General features: G+C 42.4%; 1 protein-coding gene across 1 annotated transcript; it reads left to right on the top strand.

Annotated features, from left to right (window-relative positions):
- Window positions 1–162: 162 nt before the first annotated feature.
- CAVIN4 (caveolae associated protein 4) lies at window positions 163–14,616 on the top strand. Its single transcript, XM_049830116.1, has 2 exons — window positions 163–573; window positions 13,594–14,616. The coding sequence occupies exons 1-2, from the start codon at window positions 163–165 to the stop codon at window positions 14,260–14,262; spliced, it is 1,080 nt and encodes a 359-aa protein (XP_049686073.1). The 3' UTR covers window positions 14,263–14,616.
- Window positions 14,617–15,002: the final 386 nt, after the last annotated feature.

Raw genomic sequence — 15,002 nt, 5'->3', positions numbered from 1 at the left:
TAGTCAGAAGTATTTGACCAAGCTCCAGGAGTGGTGTTTCACGCCCTACTTTGAGCATCGCCGGAGCCAGCTGTCGCCCTGGCTCCCTGCAGCAGCGCCAGAATCGTTCTGGCAGGATCACCGAAACTTCGCCTCCCGCCGACCCGGCTGAAGGCAGGCAAAATGGATCGCTGCGAAATCACCCCCGAGGCTGACAAAACCCACCAAAATCGTCTCTCCAGCGTCACCGAGGAGGAAGAAGAGCAAGACGCAGCTTACACGATTGTGACGGTGCTGGACAAAGTGGCCAACATTGTGGACAGCGTGCAGGCGAGCCAGAAAAGGATAGAGGAGAGGCACAGGGAGATGGAAAATGCCATCAAGACTATACAGATTGACATTTTAAAGCTTGCCCAGGCTCATGGCAACACAGGCTACACGGTGAACAAGTTACTGGAGAAAACCCGCAAAGTCAGCTCCACCGTGAAGGAGGTGCGGGCACGTGTGGAGAGGCAGAGCACCAGCGTGCAGAAGGTGGAAGCCAAACAAGAGGAGATGCTGAAGAAAAACAAATTCCGGGTCGTAATCTATCAGGTAACCGCAAGCCTAATTTCTTGTAGCGCTGTCATTGTGCCATCTCCTTGGTAGCCGCTGGTAGGCATCGGTTAATGAACCAAGAGGCGCAGTCTATCCAACATGAGAGTTACTTTTTGCTTTCTTTAACATTGAATTGTGCTCCTCAGTGCTTTTCAGCATGAACCTACTGACGGCAGCACACGCGGTCTATTATTAGTGTTCGTAGGTTCCTGAGCCAGTCGTGTAAGATTAACTGCAGATCAGCAAGGACTATTTGTTGCCTCTCCGAAAGGTAATATGAGGCAGGCCCTGTAAATCTTATCATACAAACCATGCCTGACATTCATCCCTGTTATTTTTTTCATCGTATTAAGTAGAAGTCCAAATAGCGAAAGTGTTTGCAGGCTCCTTGGAAAACAGACTCTCTTCTAACACTAATTTCAAAACTTATGGTTGATTAAACTTGTAGCATTACCCAGGCTGTCGTACTGCTAACAAACTGGGGCTTTTTTCATCGTCTCAGTCAGTAGTAGTATATGCACAAACTAAAGCTCAGACCCACAAACTCTTCATGGCAGCAAATAGTACCTTTCATGCTCAGCTTTGGAAATGGTTTAACCCAGCACTGTGCTTCCAATCATATTAGACAAGCAAATCATACATTTTCGTTCATTGACTTCATTGTAGGATGTTCATTGTTCTTACAGATTGTTGTGTTTGAACAGAAATTTCTTGAAATGGCATGGTCTTGCCTACATTCATACAAATAGACAGTGCAGGCAGCTCATGGGTTCTGTGAATTGCTAGCGAGTGCTGTGAAACCCATTTGTTTAATGGCCTGATCCTGCAATTTGCTGAAACTTGCCAGTTCCCCAAGTCAATAGAAAGTAAGAGTGTTTAATCTTTTGCCAGAAGCATAGTTTCTCCTTCATACCAGCGAGTCCCCAAAGCTTCTTTCAGATAAGTCGTATTCATCATTAGGCATTCTTGAAAATACCAGCCCTCACGAGTAACACAATGCGCCCGCATCTCCCAGCCTTACACCCTGGTCTTGCATCTGTTTGTACATAAATAACAGTAGTTGCAATGAATGGAGCCGTGTGTTTCACTGAGTATATTCACCACTGTATACAGCTGACAAATTCCTCTGCATAATCTAGCTTTTTTAACTACTTCATTTTCTACTACTGGGAAAAAATCTTAAAAAAAAAAAAAAAGTAAAAGCTGAAGGTAGGAAATGTTACCTCTTTAATGTTATCTTAGTACCATATGCAGCCAAATTGTGCCTCCCAGGTTTTCTGACTGAATGACTTACTATGCATATTCAGGAGAAAGCACGGGCACAATTTGGCCTATTATTACAATTATTGCAAGCTGCACCATCATGATGGAATAGAAAACAGGCACTTTCACTTTTTCCTTGTAAATCATTTCCCAGCTAAAAGTAATAACTATCTCTGACACCCCTGGTTAATGGCATAATGCCATTTCATTGATGGGCATTTACCATAATGATTGCAGCAGAATCAAGGCTCTGAAAATATTTGTTCTTAAAACAGTATTCATTACATAATGTAAATTTTTCTCCTAACAGGACATGAGCTGTGGCTTATTTAAAAATGTAGTAAAATATGGTGAATATGGATTTACATACAGCTATAAAGAACAGCTGTTGCTATTTCAGATATTTCTTACAAAAGGTGTCTTTCACGATGAGTACTTTCTCTAAGAATCACCCTCAGTAGGAGTTTCTGAGCTCTCTCCTGGTTTTGCTGGACAAGAATGATGTGCATCCTGTTCTGTATGTTTAATTATTTGGTGGTACTTTTCAGGAAGGGAAACAGCATTTTTGATTGCTGTCTTTCTAGCTTCCTCTTCTTACGGTAGTTGAGAACTGCCAGCAAGAATATGAATGGCTTCCTTTTTAACTTCCATCCCTTTTGTAAGGTGGATTGAAGAACTTTTTCCCTCTTGCATGGAGGAGGAGCAGATATGCTTACCCCTCTGGGATCTGACATTTAACACTTTTCTGGAGGAGGACAACTGCATTGCTCCACAAAAACTGGAACACACTAAGTAGTCAAGAGTGCACTGAAGCTTTAAGGCACAGGTACACTTACGAAAGTCTCTTTCACACAAGTGCAGTGATTTTCACGCTGTTGATTTATACCAGTGTAGGCATACTGCTGGAGTGCCAAGACCTGAATGACTGAAGCTTGGCTACGATGAGTGGGAGTCTGTTAATAAAGAATCAGCATACTCCCTTCACTATTTTACAAATTGGTATAACCAACTTGTTTACTCGGCGGTTGTGAGTGACAGCTCATCTGTAGTGAGATTTTTTCCTGATGAACCATTTGGGGCATTGTGTTGGAGCCAATGACCTGTGTGTAGCTGGCGTTGAACGCCTACGTGGGTGAGTGCACGTGGGTTTTAGTTTTAGCTTTTGCCAGAACATCGGCATATGAGGAAAAGGGAAACACCAATTAAATCCTAAAGATTTTCTTTCAAGTGGATAGCTTTGATCTTATCATTGATAGAAGGAGTAGGCAGGTTGAAAAGGATCATTGGCTGGAGGAGATTGTCCCAAGTGACCTCAGCCATGATGAAAAGAGTAGGCAATAGCCTCCCTTTAAAAAGAGACAAAGTGATCATCCATGAGCATAACGATTAGGGAAATTGAGAGCATTCATTTTTAAAAGGCCATGCGGTTGAGGAAGAGATTTGGTAGCAGGCAGCTCTCCTCCCCAGACTGATTGCATGATTAAAAATGCCAGGTTACTTCAGAGTTTCTAGTGAGGTCTTTGACCCTGGAGTGCTGCATGCCCTAAGGGGAGGCAAACTACATTATAGGTTGTGCAGGTCACTGTTCACTTCTGTTCAGGTTAGTCTGAATAACCAGCTGTGAGAGCTATCATTTCTCTGCAGTTAAAGAGCATCTAACAATTTAACTCGTTCTGGCTAAATTATTCAGAAATTAAAGGGGATTTTTTCTTTTTTAAATCCTAAAAGAACTTGTTTCATTTGCTTTTCTGCATGTTCCACAAGTCCCTCTTTGAATGTGAGCATACAGGCACCAGAAAGTCCATGTTGCAGTTACTGGGCTCTTTTCTATTATTGCTTTACATTAGCTCCATAAACGAGTAACAACTTCCTATGAAGGGACGCATGTATTTGTTTCACTCACTGCTGTACGACATTTAAAATTAGTGGACAGTCACGGTGGACATGTCAGAAACCAAGTAAGGTTATGGCTTGACTGGCCTACACAGCCATGTTGCAACCGATTTGTCTGCCCTGCGATTGCTCCACCAGGCACTCGGGGAGAGGCTAGCAGAAGCAGCCTTGCATATGCTGCTCATATTATGCAAAAATAAATTAAAATATAAGTGGCTTTTCCTGCCCACTGTCCTTCTGCAGCATAATGGCTTGGACGGTAAAAATGGTGAGATTGAGATGGGGGTAATAATCTGAAAACCTGAAGTGGAAGCACTTCCATCTGAAGTGGCAGTAAAAGTCAGGGTGTCATGAGCTCTAGAGATGAGGACGCTAAAAGACCAGGCTCACAAACTTGCCGTCCATCGGCACGGAGTTTTAATTACAGCTATTCTGAGAAAAAACCTGTGAGAGTAACCGTGACATGAAAGGCAGCAAACATAACACTTCGATTTAGAAAAAGGCAAAGGAAACAATCTGAAACATTGCCATTCATCTGATACCATTTGGGCATAAGAATGGCAGGCTTAGAAGCAGGTCTGCAGAACAGAATCGTTAGCACCGTGGATTTAAATGGCTCACCAAGAGCAGATTGTGCTAGGTAACTCATATTTGATCATTTTTCTGTTTCACAGAAACATGAGAGGTCTTATCCTTTCTCATATTTATGTACCTGATATCTTACCTCGTAACAGATAATCCAGAAAAACAACAGATGGCAGTGGGTTGCGTTGAAATGGGAAGTGAGGCTTGTGATGGGCTTCTAAAAGTGTTTGCTTCTAAGATCGTCTTTGTCAACTGTGTAATATTTTCATTAAAGGTCTTGGCATAGGAAAGGTGTGGATACTAATAAAATATGCTCAAAATGAGGAGCTGTCAGTCCAGAGAAAGAAATAATAAAGAAGAAACCAAATTATCTTTAAGCTGGAGTAATGCTAATTTAAGTGTACACAGTGTCAATTCCTGTTCTTTTAGCAGGAGCCCTTGTTGTTAATTTGTCTTCTGAGGCCCCATGGTTTGGGAAGGACAGAAAATGGTGTGTTAATTGCTCACAAGATGACTGAGAGCCCGCTTGATGTCGTGGCTCTTAAAAAAGTTAAATGTGGGCATGAAAGGCTACAGGCAAGATATTTCCAGAAATGATGCAGACACCCAGTGCCCTTGCCCAAAACACTTCAGAGCCTGCGTGGACTACCACGTACAGCTCTGATCACCCCTGCTGAAGTAAGTTGTGTTCAAACTGAACAGGTTTGGAAAACAGCTACCACGCTGAGCAAAAGAATGGGAAGCCCTGGTACACAAGAGGAGACCAGGAGGTCCTAGCTTGGTTTAGACAACAAGAGAAGAGGCTAAAAGAGGTTGTGGCTGTCATTTGTACATGCATTGGGGCACAGATGAGGAGTCCAGTAAAGAACATCAGCAAAAAGATGAAATGGGTGTAAACTGTCCGTGAGTCATCTCAGGTCAGAAACCAGAAATGGATTCTTAGTCCTGGAGACATGAGGGTCCAGACAAAGCCTTCTCCTAGAACCCATGGGGAGAGAAGAAAACTTAAATTGCTATTAAAGTGGAGTCTGAAAACTTAATGGAAAAAAAGACGGCGTAGGTTGACTCTCTGTGACAGCAGAGCACTGGCCTCAGACACGGAGGCCTCAGCAGCCCAACGACACAAGGCCTTTGCTGGAGTCTGGTGGTATAAACCTTATAAATATTTTTACAGCTGGGACAGGTAATTGCCTTCTCTGAGATTACAGAGAATAAAAGAAACCCAGCGGTTGTGTCGGAAAGTGTAGCAAGAGTCCTTTGTTTGCGGTGTCAAGCCCAGTCCTTCAGTTCAAAGCGCTGAGCTGGCCCCGTGCTGTGCAGCCAACTGCTGGCGGAGTGGCAGAGCCGGCGCTGAAGTACTGCAGGCAGCCAAGAAGATCATAAATTACCCGTGATTTTTAGAAAAAAATCAACCGCTGTCAGCCAGCTAAAGAAAAACTGTATTTCTAGTGACATGTTCACAAGGGAGGAGGAGGAAGGGAAATTAAAAATAAATTAAAATAGCAGCTGTTGGGCCATTTCTGTGTTCGTAAAATGAAATAGGTTGCGTATTTCACAGGACTGTGTTCACGGCAGATTATAAACTTGGCTCTACACCATCTGATCCGGTGTAACTGGAGTCCCCAGACCTGTTCCTTTGTGATGATCTTTACAGGGGACAGGCTGTCAGCTTCTCAGGGCTGCCATTGATTTTTCTCCCCCTAATAACATTGAGTGGTGGAAACAACCCATCTTAATTTACATTTGCACTGGATGTGGTTGTTCGGGGCTTTGCTTGCGGTTGGCCTGCAAGCCAGCAGAAGAACGTAGCTACACCACGAGCCTCCTAAGCCGTGCCTCTCGCCTGTGGTCCTAGAAGCTGCCTGGAGTGACTTATCAACAGGAGCTGTGGCTGGCCGCTGCGGGCACGCACCTATCTTCAGCAATGCCCTTCATGCCTGCGGCCCGGATTCAGGAGCGGACTTAACTGGGGACGTGTCGTTGGGATTTATATTCTCAGCGCTACTGAGGATAGCTGAACCTTGCAATTATTCCTTTGCTGCAGGAGTAAAGTTGATCAAAACAGCGCGGGCACAGACGTGAGGAATACGTGAAGTCATTAACAGCACGTTTAGAATGTGGGGCGGGATGCGTCTTGCCAGGCATTAGACATCAGTAACACAGGCGTTTGTGCATTTGGCCGGTGTGTGGCTCCCTTCGAGCGAGCAGGGGGAAATGTACGGAGCCTGATTCACCCGACCTGGTGTAGACATCTACTTCTGGATACGGTTTCTACTTTATAAGTACCTGTTCTCTCCATGTACTTGAAAGGGTGTCCAGAAGCGAGTTCATACGGAGGCGTGGTTGCTTGGGCAGACGAGCTCAGCGGCTCCTGATGGCTGCATGGGTTTCACTTGTACCTGAGAGCACTTCCCTGCCCTAGCTAGCCTGCAAGAGCAGTCACCTTGTGATGAATGAATGAAACAAAACATTACCAAACATATTTTTTTGTCTTATCACACCTTGTGGTAGCTCCTTCTCCTCCACTGACAAGGGGTTGGTATCTACAGATGAATTGGAAGTGAGAAATTTCACCACTTTGATTGCAAACCTGCAGACTGACCTGCAGAGCTATTCCCTAGGCTAGCTCCATAAAACAATAGCAAAGCAAAGTGACTGTGAAGCTTTAATTTTCCCCTGGAGCTGCAGTAGTCCTTTTTATGCAGCATGTGGTGGCCTAGAGCCAAGGGCTTTCTCCGAGCAATGTGGTATAACTGCGTACCGCTTGCTCGTTGTCTGTAGCTTGCTGCAGTCAGATAATGAGAGAATGAGCTGGGTTTCTTTATGGTCATTGTATGCTCCTCATTAAATTAATGAATTTCTGTCAGAATTAAAAGAAAAGGGATGTGCATTAGGCTTCACAAAAGAGAAATGAGGGGATTGACTGTTCTGGCCAGGCTGCTTTTTCATTATGTAAAAATAATTCTAAATACAAGCCACAGCACTTGGCCATGAAGTCTGACGTGCTGAAGTGTTTATTCTCTATCTGCTTTACTTGATAAAATCCCTTAGGTGCCCTTTTAAAATAATCCTATTTCTCCCTCATCTGAGCAACTTTTCGGCCTGATGGCAGAGATTTTGAAATGGTATATCTGCAGAAAAAATGAAGGGATCGCTTGAGATTTATAAAGCTTCACTCTTAACCATTAGAATATGGGTAAAAGTACTGAATGATTTGTAATTGGTTATTCATCAGCAGTTTCGTATTTATTTAGAGAGAAATTTCAAGGAGATGTTTTAGTGATTTACCTCGGCTGCCAGTCTGAATAACAAATCATTCATTTAACATGCAAATTTCTAGGATTTTTTTAAACATTGTGTTTCCTGCCCATACGCTGCCAGTCATTTGCATCACTAGTTGTCATAGACACGGCAGCAGCGCCAGACCAAGTGCTGGGTGGCCTTCGACCATTTTGCTGCTTCGTGTTCTGCTTCAGAATTGTCAGGTGATCACCAGTCCCATCTGTGCCTATGTTAATCATCACCTGCACCTTCCCTGTCACACATCCCAAGGCTGAAAGATCATTTGCTCTGACCTTTTCCCTGTGCAACACAATGACTCCGTGTTACAGAGTTTCATCTGTCTCTCCTCCCTACATACGCTGTGAGCAGTTTCTTTAGGAGTGTTTTGAGTCTCGATTTTATGGATATATATAATATATATTTTATAGATATGATTTTTAATATATATAATTATTTATTTGGCCATTCTGTTTTTCTCTGCTATTGTTTTTCATGTTTTAAAAAGTTTTGTTCTGCTAAAGTTTTAATTTAAATTAGATAATAGTGGAGAGCTGATAACAGTTGCCTTTATTAAAGCTTGTTAGAGTTACACTTTGAAGCTATTTGAAAAGAGAACGCAAAACTGGTTTATAGAGTTTCTAGCAAATATTTACTCATAAGACAATGTATTATCTTTTTTTCTCCTTGTTGACTCTAGAAGCCCAGTCTGGGCTTTGAAATACAAACCCAGAATACGTGTGCCAAAAAACATGAAAGGACGAGGGGAGTGAAGCTCTTGAGCTCCCCACATCCATTAAAATGTCCTCATATCCCATTATTTTTTATTTTAAAATGGCACTATAATAAAATTATTACTGAAATTATCATTAGAAGTCTCATGTACTTAAAGCCTAAGTATTGCTGTACAGTGACACTATGTCACTGCTTCGTCTAGCAAATCCAGTGAACTCTAAATTAGCAACACACCTTTTCTTAATGAAAACAATACTACTGCTGCTATTAATTATTGATCCCATCTGTGCTTACAAAGATAAAGGGCGGACATTTAGCTAACACGTTTGTGAGCAAATTGTTTTAATAACCTTTTTTCTTTTGCCTAGCCTCACTGACCTCGCTGAAGGCATGACATTCTTCCAGCAGCCCCCTTGGCTTATCTGCTCCATAGTTCAGCAGTAAGAGTGAAAGGTGCTATTAGAGCTGACCTGATCTTTGCCAGGACACCACTGCAGCAAAATACCTGAGACATCACTCAACGATTTGCTCTGCCATCTCCCTCCTTTCCCTGCCTAGAGATGAGAAGAGCCTGACTGTGCAGGCAGGGTTATCAAGTAGGCACGTTTTGAGACAGTCTCTTTTCCCCCAGTTTTCAATTATCTGAGCATCGACACCTCAAGAGTCTCATAACGTTGATTAGGGGCATTGCCACATTTAAGATTATTTACCTATTGCTTTTAAGGTTTCTGTGAGGTGAAAAAGAGTCTGCACCTTGTGCTTTGCGTGGTTCAAGGAGCAGGTGCATTAGCCCTCCTTCATAAATGCCTCGTTATATCCTATGGGAGAAAAACGCTACTGCTGTGATCCCTTCCTTGAGGCCCGTGTGAAGGACACAGAATACATCCCTTCGAAAATTTTCTAATTGTGAATTAAATTGAAATGGGAGCAGAGGGAGAAAATGACAATGACGGAGTCAGGTTTTCTTGGGAGCCCAGTGTTAGAAACATCTGGGTTTCAATATTCACTGTCCCCAGAGCCATCCGTTCAAACACAGTCTGTGCTGGCTTTCTTCATCAAAGCTGAGGTTTACTCATGTGTTTTCTTTGTATTCAGCCAGGCCCTTAAAAACTCGGACTTCTTTGGCTATGCATATTTGAGGAGTTAAATACTCAAAAACGATGAAAAGCCAAAGTTCAGGTTTTAAATGCTTTCTTAGTAAACTCACTGTGCCAGGGACATCACCAGCCACTCTTTAAGTTTTGTTTGTTAAAGTTGTTTCTTAAGCAGTGGATCTAACTAACCCTACAGCTTTGTGGCCTATTTCTCTCCCTGCCTGGCTGCAAAGGTCTCCAGGCTTTCCCCTTACCGTTGCAAACAATGCCTTCAGTCCTTCCTCTGCTACCACAGAACCTGAAGCTTTTCTCCTTCCACACCTGATTTCCTTCCACACACAGGCATTTTTCCAAAATACTTCCAGTTTCAACAACGCACCGTCTCATCTGACTCATTTCTCCCTTCTCCCCTCCTACACCCATTCATAACACACAACCCTTCTTCTCGGCTCCCCTCCCACCAGTCACCTGCCAAAAACATCGGGTCGAGATCTACAAGCAAGGTACCTGAGCCATGGCGTGTTTGCTCAGGACAGACATCAGCTGGGAGGACAGACGGAACAACTTGCGACACAGCCGGCTCCTCAGCAGAGAGCTTACTTCGTCATGTTTGAGCTCAGCTCCGTTCTCAAATTGCTGGAAAATGCCCAAATGTTTATGTGTTAGTGGAGAGGCTATGTTAGGGTGAGAGGGTGGGAGCTGCATAATGTAACCATATATGCTACGCTTTTTGTACAAAAACAAGAGGACTTTCAAATCAACCACTTACATGACTGATTTCCCAACTTTTTTTCTTGGAGCAGAAAGAAAAAAATTGTTTTGTTTTGAAAGGTCCAGGTCTATTTTCAGCGCGTTGAGTGGTGGATTAACTTTTCAGGAGATTATGGCCAACAAGCTATATCAGGACCAGTGTGAGCACCCTCTGCAGGGTGCACCCTCTCCAGGTGCTCCATCTAGGAGGACTGATGAAAGAGAAGGGGAATGATCAGCTTCCACAGATTTGTTTCTTGGTTTCTGGTTCTGGCATGCTCATGTCTTCAGTTTTTGCTGGTAGGCAGGGCAAGCAGAGTGCATGCCCTTTGTATCAACCACCAGACAGACCATATGACTGCACTCCTCTTTCCTTGAGAAATCAGGTTAAAAATACCTGGCCATTTGGTACCATCTTTTACTGTGAAATCATCTCCTGCCCTCATTTTATTTGAGCACTTACAAACTTAGCTTAAAGATCATCCCTTACTTCCCATGAGGTGGTGGTGGCAGATAACGAGTCCTTCCTAGCAAAATGCTTAAGCAGGTTTTTAACTAAAAGCTTTCAAGTAGCATTGATTGCTCAACTCCTTCTTACCCTCCCCCAAGATCAGGCTGTCCAGTCCTGCTATTTCCAGTCCCATCCACTTTCCAGCCAAGAAGAAAGTTGTCCCCCAGTGTAGGGCTCTGTCCTGTGCAACTGAAATCAGTAGGTGTTTGGTCTTTGCTTTTAGTGAATCTATAAATGAGCTGGTAGCTGTATGCTTTGACTCCATCTATTTCCCACCTGGCACTAGAACTTACCGTTCCTGCTTTAGGAAGGATGAGCTCCTCTCTTCTCTCTACCCCACTGATACCTAGGGATAGGAAGAAATGCGGAGGGGCAGGAGAAAGAAAGGAAGCAGATGAGAAAGCTCACCTACTGAGCCTAAATCCCTGCATTTTTATTATGAAACCTCCCTAACATGCTAGCCAGTTTCATTAATACTTTCCATTTTGGTAACATCTTCCAGCCAGAAATTTTAAGAGGAGATAGAAATTCAAACTGATTTTTCGCCTTGCTACATTTGATTCTGCAAGATGTGTGCAGAAACCAAGGACAAGGAGAAAATCCAAGGTTTGGCAAAGATCATTCTCAGAGTCTGTAGCAGAATGAAGAATGCTCTTCAGGACCTGCAGCTCTAGTTTCTGTGTCTCATCTACAACGCCTTCACCTCACATGTTGCTGTTCATAAATCTTAGTTCTAACACATATGTATGAAAGTTAAAGCGCTCTCTTCTTTAGCTAATAGACTATAAAGCTAAATACAATACAAATCTGACAAACAATTGACAAAAAGTACAGAAAAATTTATTCTTCTTCCAAAGGAAGACAACTTAAATATTGCAGAGAAAATAGTCTCTCTGCCTTCTCTCTTTTTAAAAAGTAATCTTCATATGAACAGCATACCCTATTCACCATATTGTATTCATTTCTGCATGGACTGACATTTCAGAATAGTCATTCTGGAAACATTTTTGTTACCATTTCAGCTGAAGGAGTGGGCTATAATTTACAAACTTTGAGGAATTATTATCCAGCTGTGTTTTAGTTCATTTTCAGAAAAGAAGGGATTATGTTTATATATAGAAGTCTTTATATAATTAATGTTAATTTGCACATGTTAATGAAGATGATCATTAGCAAAGCATTGTAGTTTTGTTCCTGCTGATTTTGACAGATGAGTTGAATAACATTCTGCTGTAATCAATGCAACATAATTTATCCCTATTTTTTCTAAGTATTAACAACTATTTACTAGAGAGTTTTTAACGGAGCCAAAGCATGATGATGTATTTTATTTTATGTATTGCTAGTACTCTGTAAAATAACATTAAACATGACTTGCTCCTAATGAGTCACTGTGAAAAATGACAGACGTCTTTTTGGCCGGTAGTCAGTTCACAGCAAAATATTCAGTAAGCCTGACCCATTCTTCACGGGTTCACAACTTCTAATATCTCTCCCATTGTCTGCATTAAGATAATAATACTAAGGGTAGAGCCCAGAGACTGTCATGCCTCAGAAATCAGCTGAAGTAGTTAGTGCTAATGACAAGTTTTATATAGCTGTTGTACCTGTCTCCACACCAAAAGGCTGCTCCTCCAGGGAGAAGAGAACATGCACATGCACATAAACAGCTAGGAGGGAAGAAGGGGCTGGCATTGTCCATCTCATACACCTCCTACAAGTTACGAGTTTTCTACTCTGCATACACTAGTACTTCTAGATAGAAGTGACTCACTGACACTGAGCCAGAAATTTGTAATGTCCATGCCCACAGCAGTCTTCAGATCAGGGGATCGATTCTCTCAGGAGATTCTCCCTGTTCTGATATATCCTTCCATTACCACAAGCTCCACCACCCACCCCCCCACCCCCCTTTTTTTTTAATGTCTTTAACCGCTAAATGATTCTTGGTAAATTATTTGTTTACTGTGGACAACTTTTGGAAATCTTCTGTGTCTCTGAGCTTTGAGTCTCTAGCAGTCTTTCTTTGGAGAGGCTGCATAAATTCCTAGTGCTAAGATATCTAGGATAGTCACCACTTCCAAGCACGCAGCTTATACGTATCATATGTATAATATAAATACGTAACATTGCATGCTCATACAGGCCACCAAACTCACCACAGCAGACAGAGGTGCTTCCTCAGGGTCATTCATGTGTTTCCAGATGGAACAAGTCAAGTTCATCTCAGCAATGGTGCAGGTGCTGAGTGAATTGTGTGGAACTGGATTTACTGAATAACATCTCATTCCTTTACTGACTTTGTCCCCTTGTGGAGCCAGCGCATGTAAGTTAATATGTTGGGGTTCATCCCCTTCTGGGCAGCAACAGAATTGTTTGCTAAGTTCCAGTTAGTCAAAAACGTGCAATTGCCTTGGTGACAGTAAAGGACAGAAGCTACCGATACCATTGAGGCACTCATTTGGAGAGTGTACAGCTGACACAAGCACAAGAGCCTCTTTTGGCTACAGGATGTCCACTTTTATTGGTGAGGAATAACGGATCCAGGTCCAATCTCGGTGAAGCAGATAAGCTTCAAAAAAAAAAAACAAAACCAGAACTAGACAGACCTGCCCTGAAAACTAGAGGCCAGTACACATAGGACCATGGCATTCACTAGTTTCAAGTAGAATCACACTGAAAAGAAAACTTTAAACAGGCATAATGTCTTTACAGAACTTGGCAAAGGTTTCTTCTGCCGTTTGTATTCTGTATGGATCACATACGATGGTACAACCCTACCTTACTTTGTTACAGTATTGTATGTCAGTTAGCATTCATTAACTACAAGCCAACAAACAAAATGCATGAATCACCATCCTTTTAAAACACACATGCTAGAAGATGACTCTGTGCTTTCATTCACAGGAGGAAACCGAGTGTCCTTCATCTCTCTCTGTTATCAAAGAGAGGACAGCAGGTGAAACTCTAGAGGATGATTTCTTCCCACCTGATGATCTGTCTTCTGATGAAGAATATTACATCGAAGAAAGCAAAGCAACCCAGTTCAAGAAATCAGGCATGAGGCGCATAGATGATATCAAAAAGGCATTTTCAAGGGAAAATATCCAAAAGACGAGACAAAATTTTGGCAAGAAGGTAAACAGGCTTCGAACCAGAATAGTGACCCCTGAGAGGAGAGAGAGGATCAGGCAGTCAGGAGAGAGACTGAAACAATCTGGGATAAGGATCAAGAAAACCATTTCACAAGCTGCCCCAACGAAGGAGACGTTCAAGATCCATAAAAAAAATAAAGAACGAACAGGAGCCGAAGGTCAGGAAGGGATCCAGGAAGCCGGCGTGCACATCGCCTCTGAGCTCACAGCAGCAGAGCCCTTCACTGAAGAAATCTCTTACACAGAAGTGATCACTAAGGTAAAGAAAGACAAGAACAGTGCAACAAAAGGTGCTTCCCCGTCAACTGAAAAAGGAGTGACGATCCCAGAAGTTGTTCTTAAGCAGGAAGGGAAAGAAGGAGGAGGAGGTGATGATGTCCCTCTGCTAGACTTAAAGCAATCGGCATATGGAATCAATTAGCAAACACACCGTACTATCCTTACTGAACAAGAGATAACACAGTATGAATTCACTCAGCTTTAGAAAAAAAACGTGTGAATTTGTGTTATATCACAAAACATGTCTTGGTGTTGTTCTATCATTTACGTGGGTGTCTGTAGTGTTGTCTTCCCGACAAAAGCCAAGCCATGCAAACTGAACAAAGGGGCTCCCCCTCTGTCCTGCAGCGTGCCGATAGCCATCATTAACCCAAATGGAACTCACATGTCAAAGGGAAATGGAAATCTGATGTATTTGCAAGATTGATTTAGCAGTCACTTTACAGCCTAATCACTCTCTTCAGTTGTCCATACAACAGTATAAAAACATTTTCCATTATCTTATACCAACTCCTCTAATCAGAAAACAATAACAAAGCTATTACTTCATATTAGCAAGAGGAAGAACTATGAAAAATGTCCGTTCAGCAATACAAATCTTTTCCTTTAAGGGCCCTCACTGAAACAGCAGAAGGAAGAAAATCCTGCTCTATCCAGGGTGTGACAAAATGTGGCAGGAATGCTAGGGTCTTGAGTAAATTGTGTTTCTTCTCAGTGGAAAAGAGAAGCTCCTGAAATGACTAAAGATTATTTCCAGAGTTCTGGAAGAGGAAGGTTTGATGTACGTAAGCAATGCATTTTCTGCACTTATGGAGTAAGAATAAAAAAGCAGAAGATGATACATTAAATATGGAATAGTAGGAAGAAAGGAGAATGAGGTAT

Source organism: Accipiter gentilis, chromosome 27 (genome assembly GCF_929443795.1).
Source record: "Accipiter gentilis chromosome 27, bAccGen1.1, whole genome shotgun sequence".
In the NCBI taxonomy this organism is placed as follows: domain Eukaryota; kingdom Metazoa; phylum Chordata; class Aves; order Accipitriformes; family Accipitridae; genus Astur; species Astur gentilis.
This window is presented reverse-complemented; position numbering and strand designations above follow the sequence as displayed.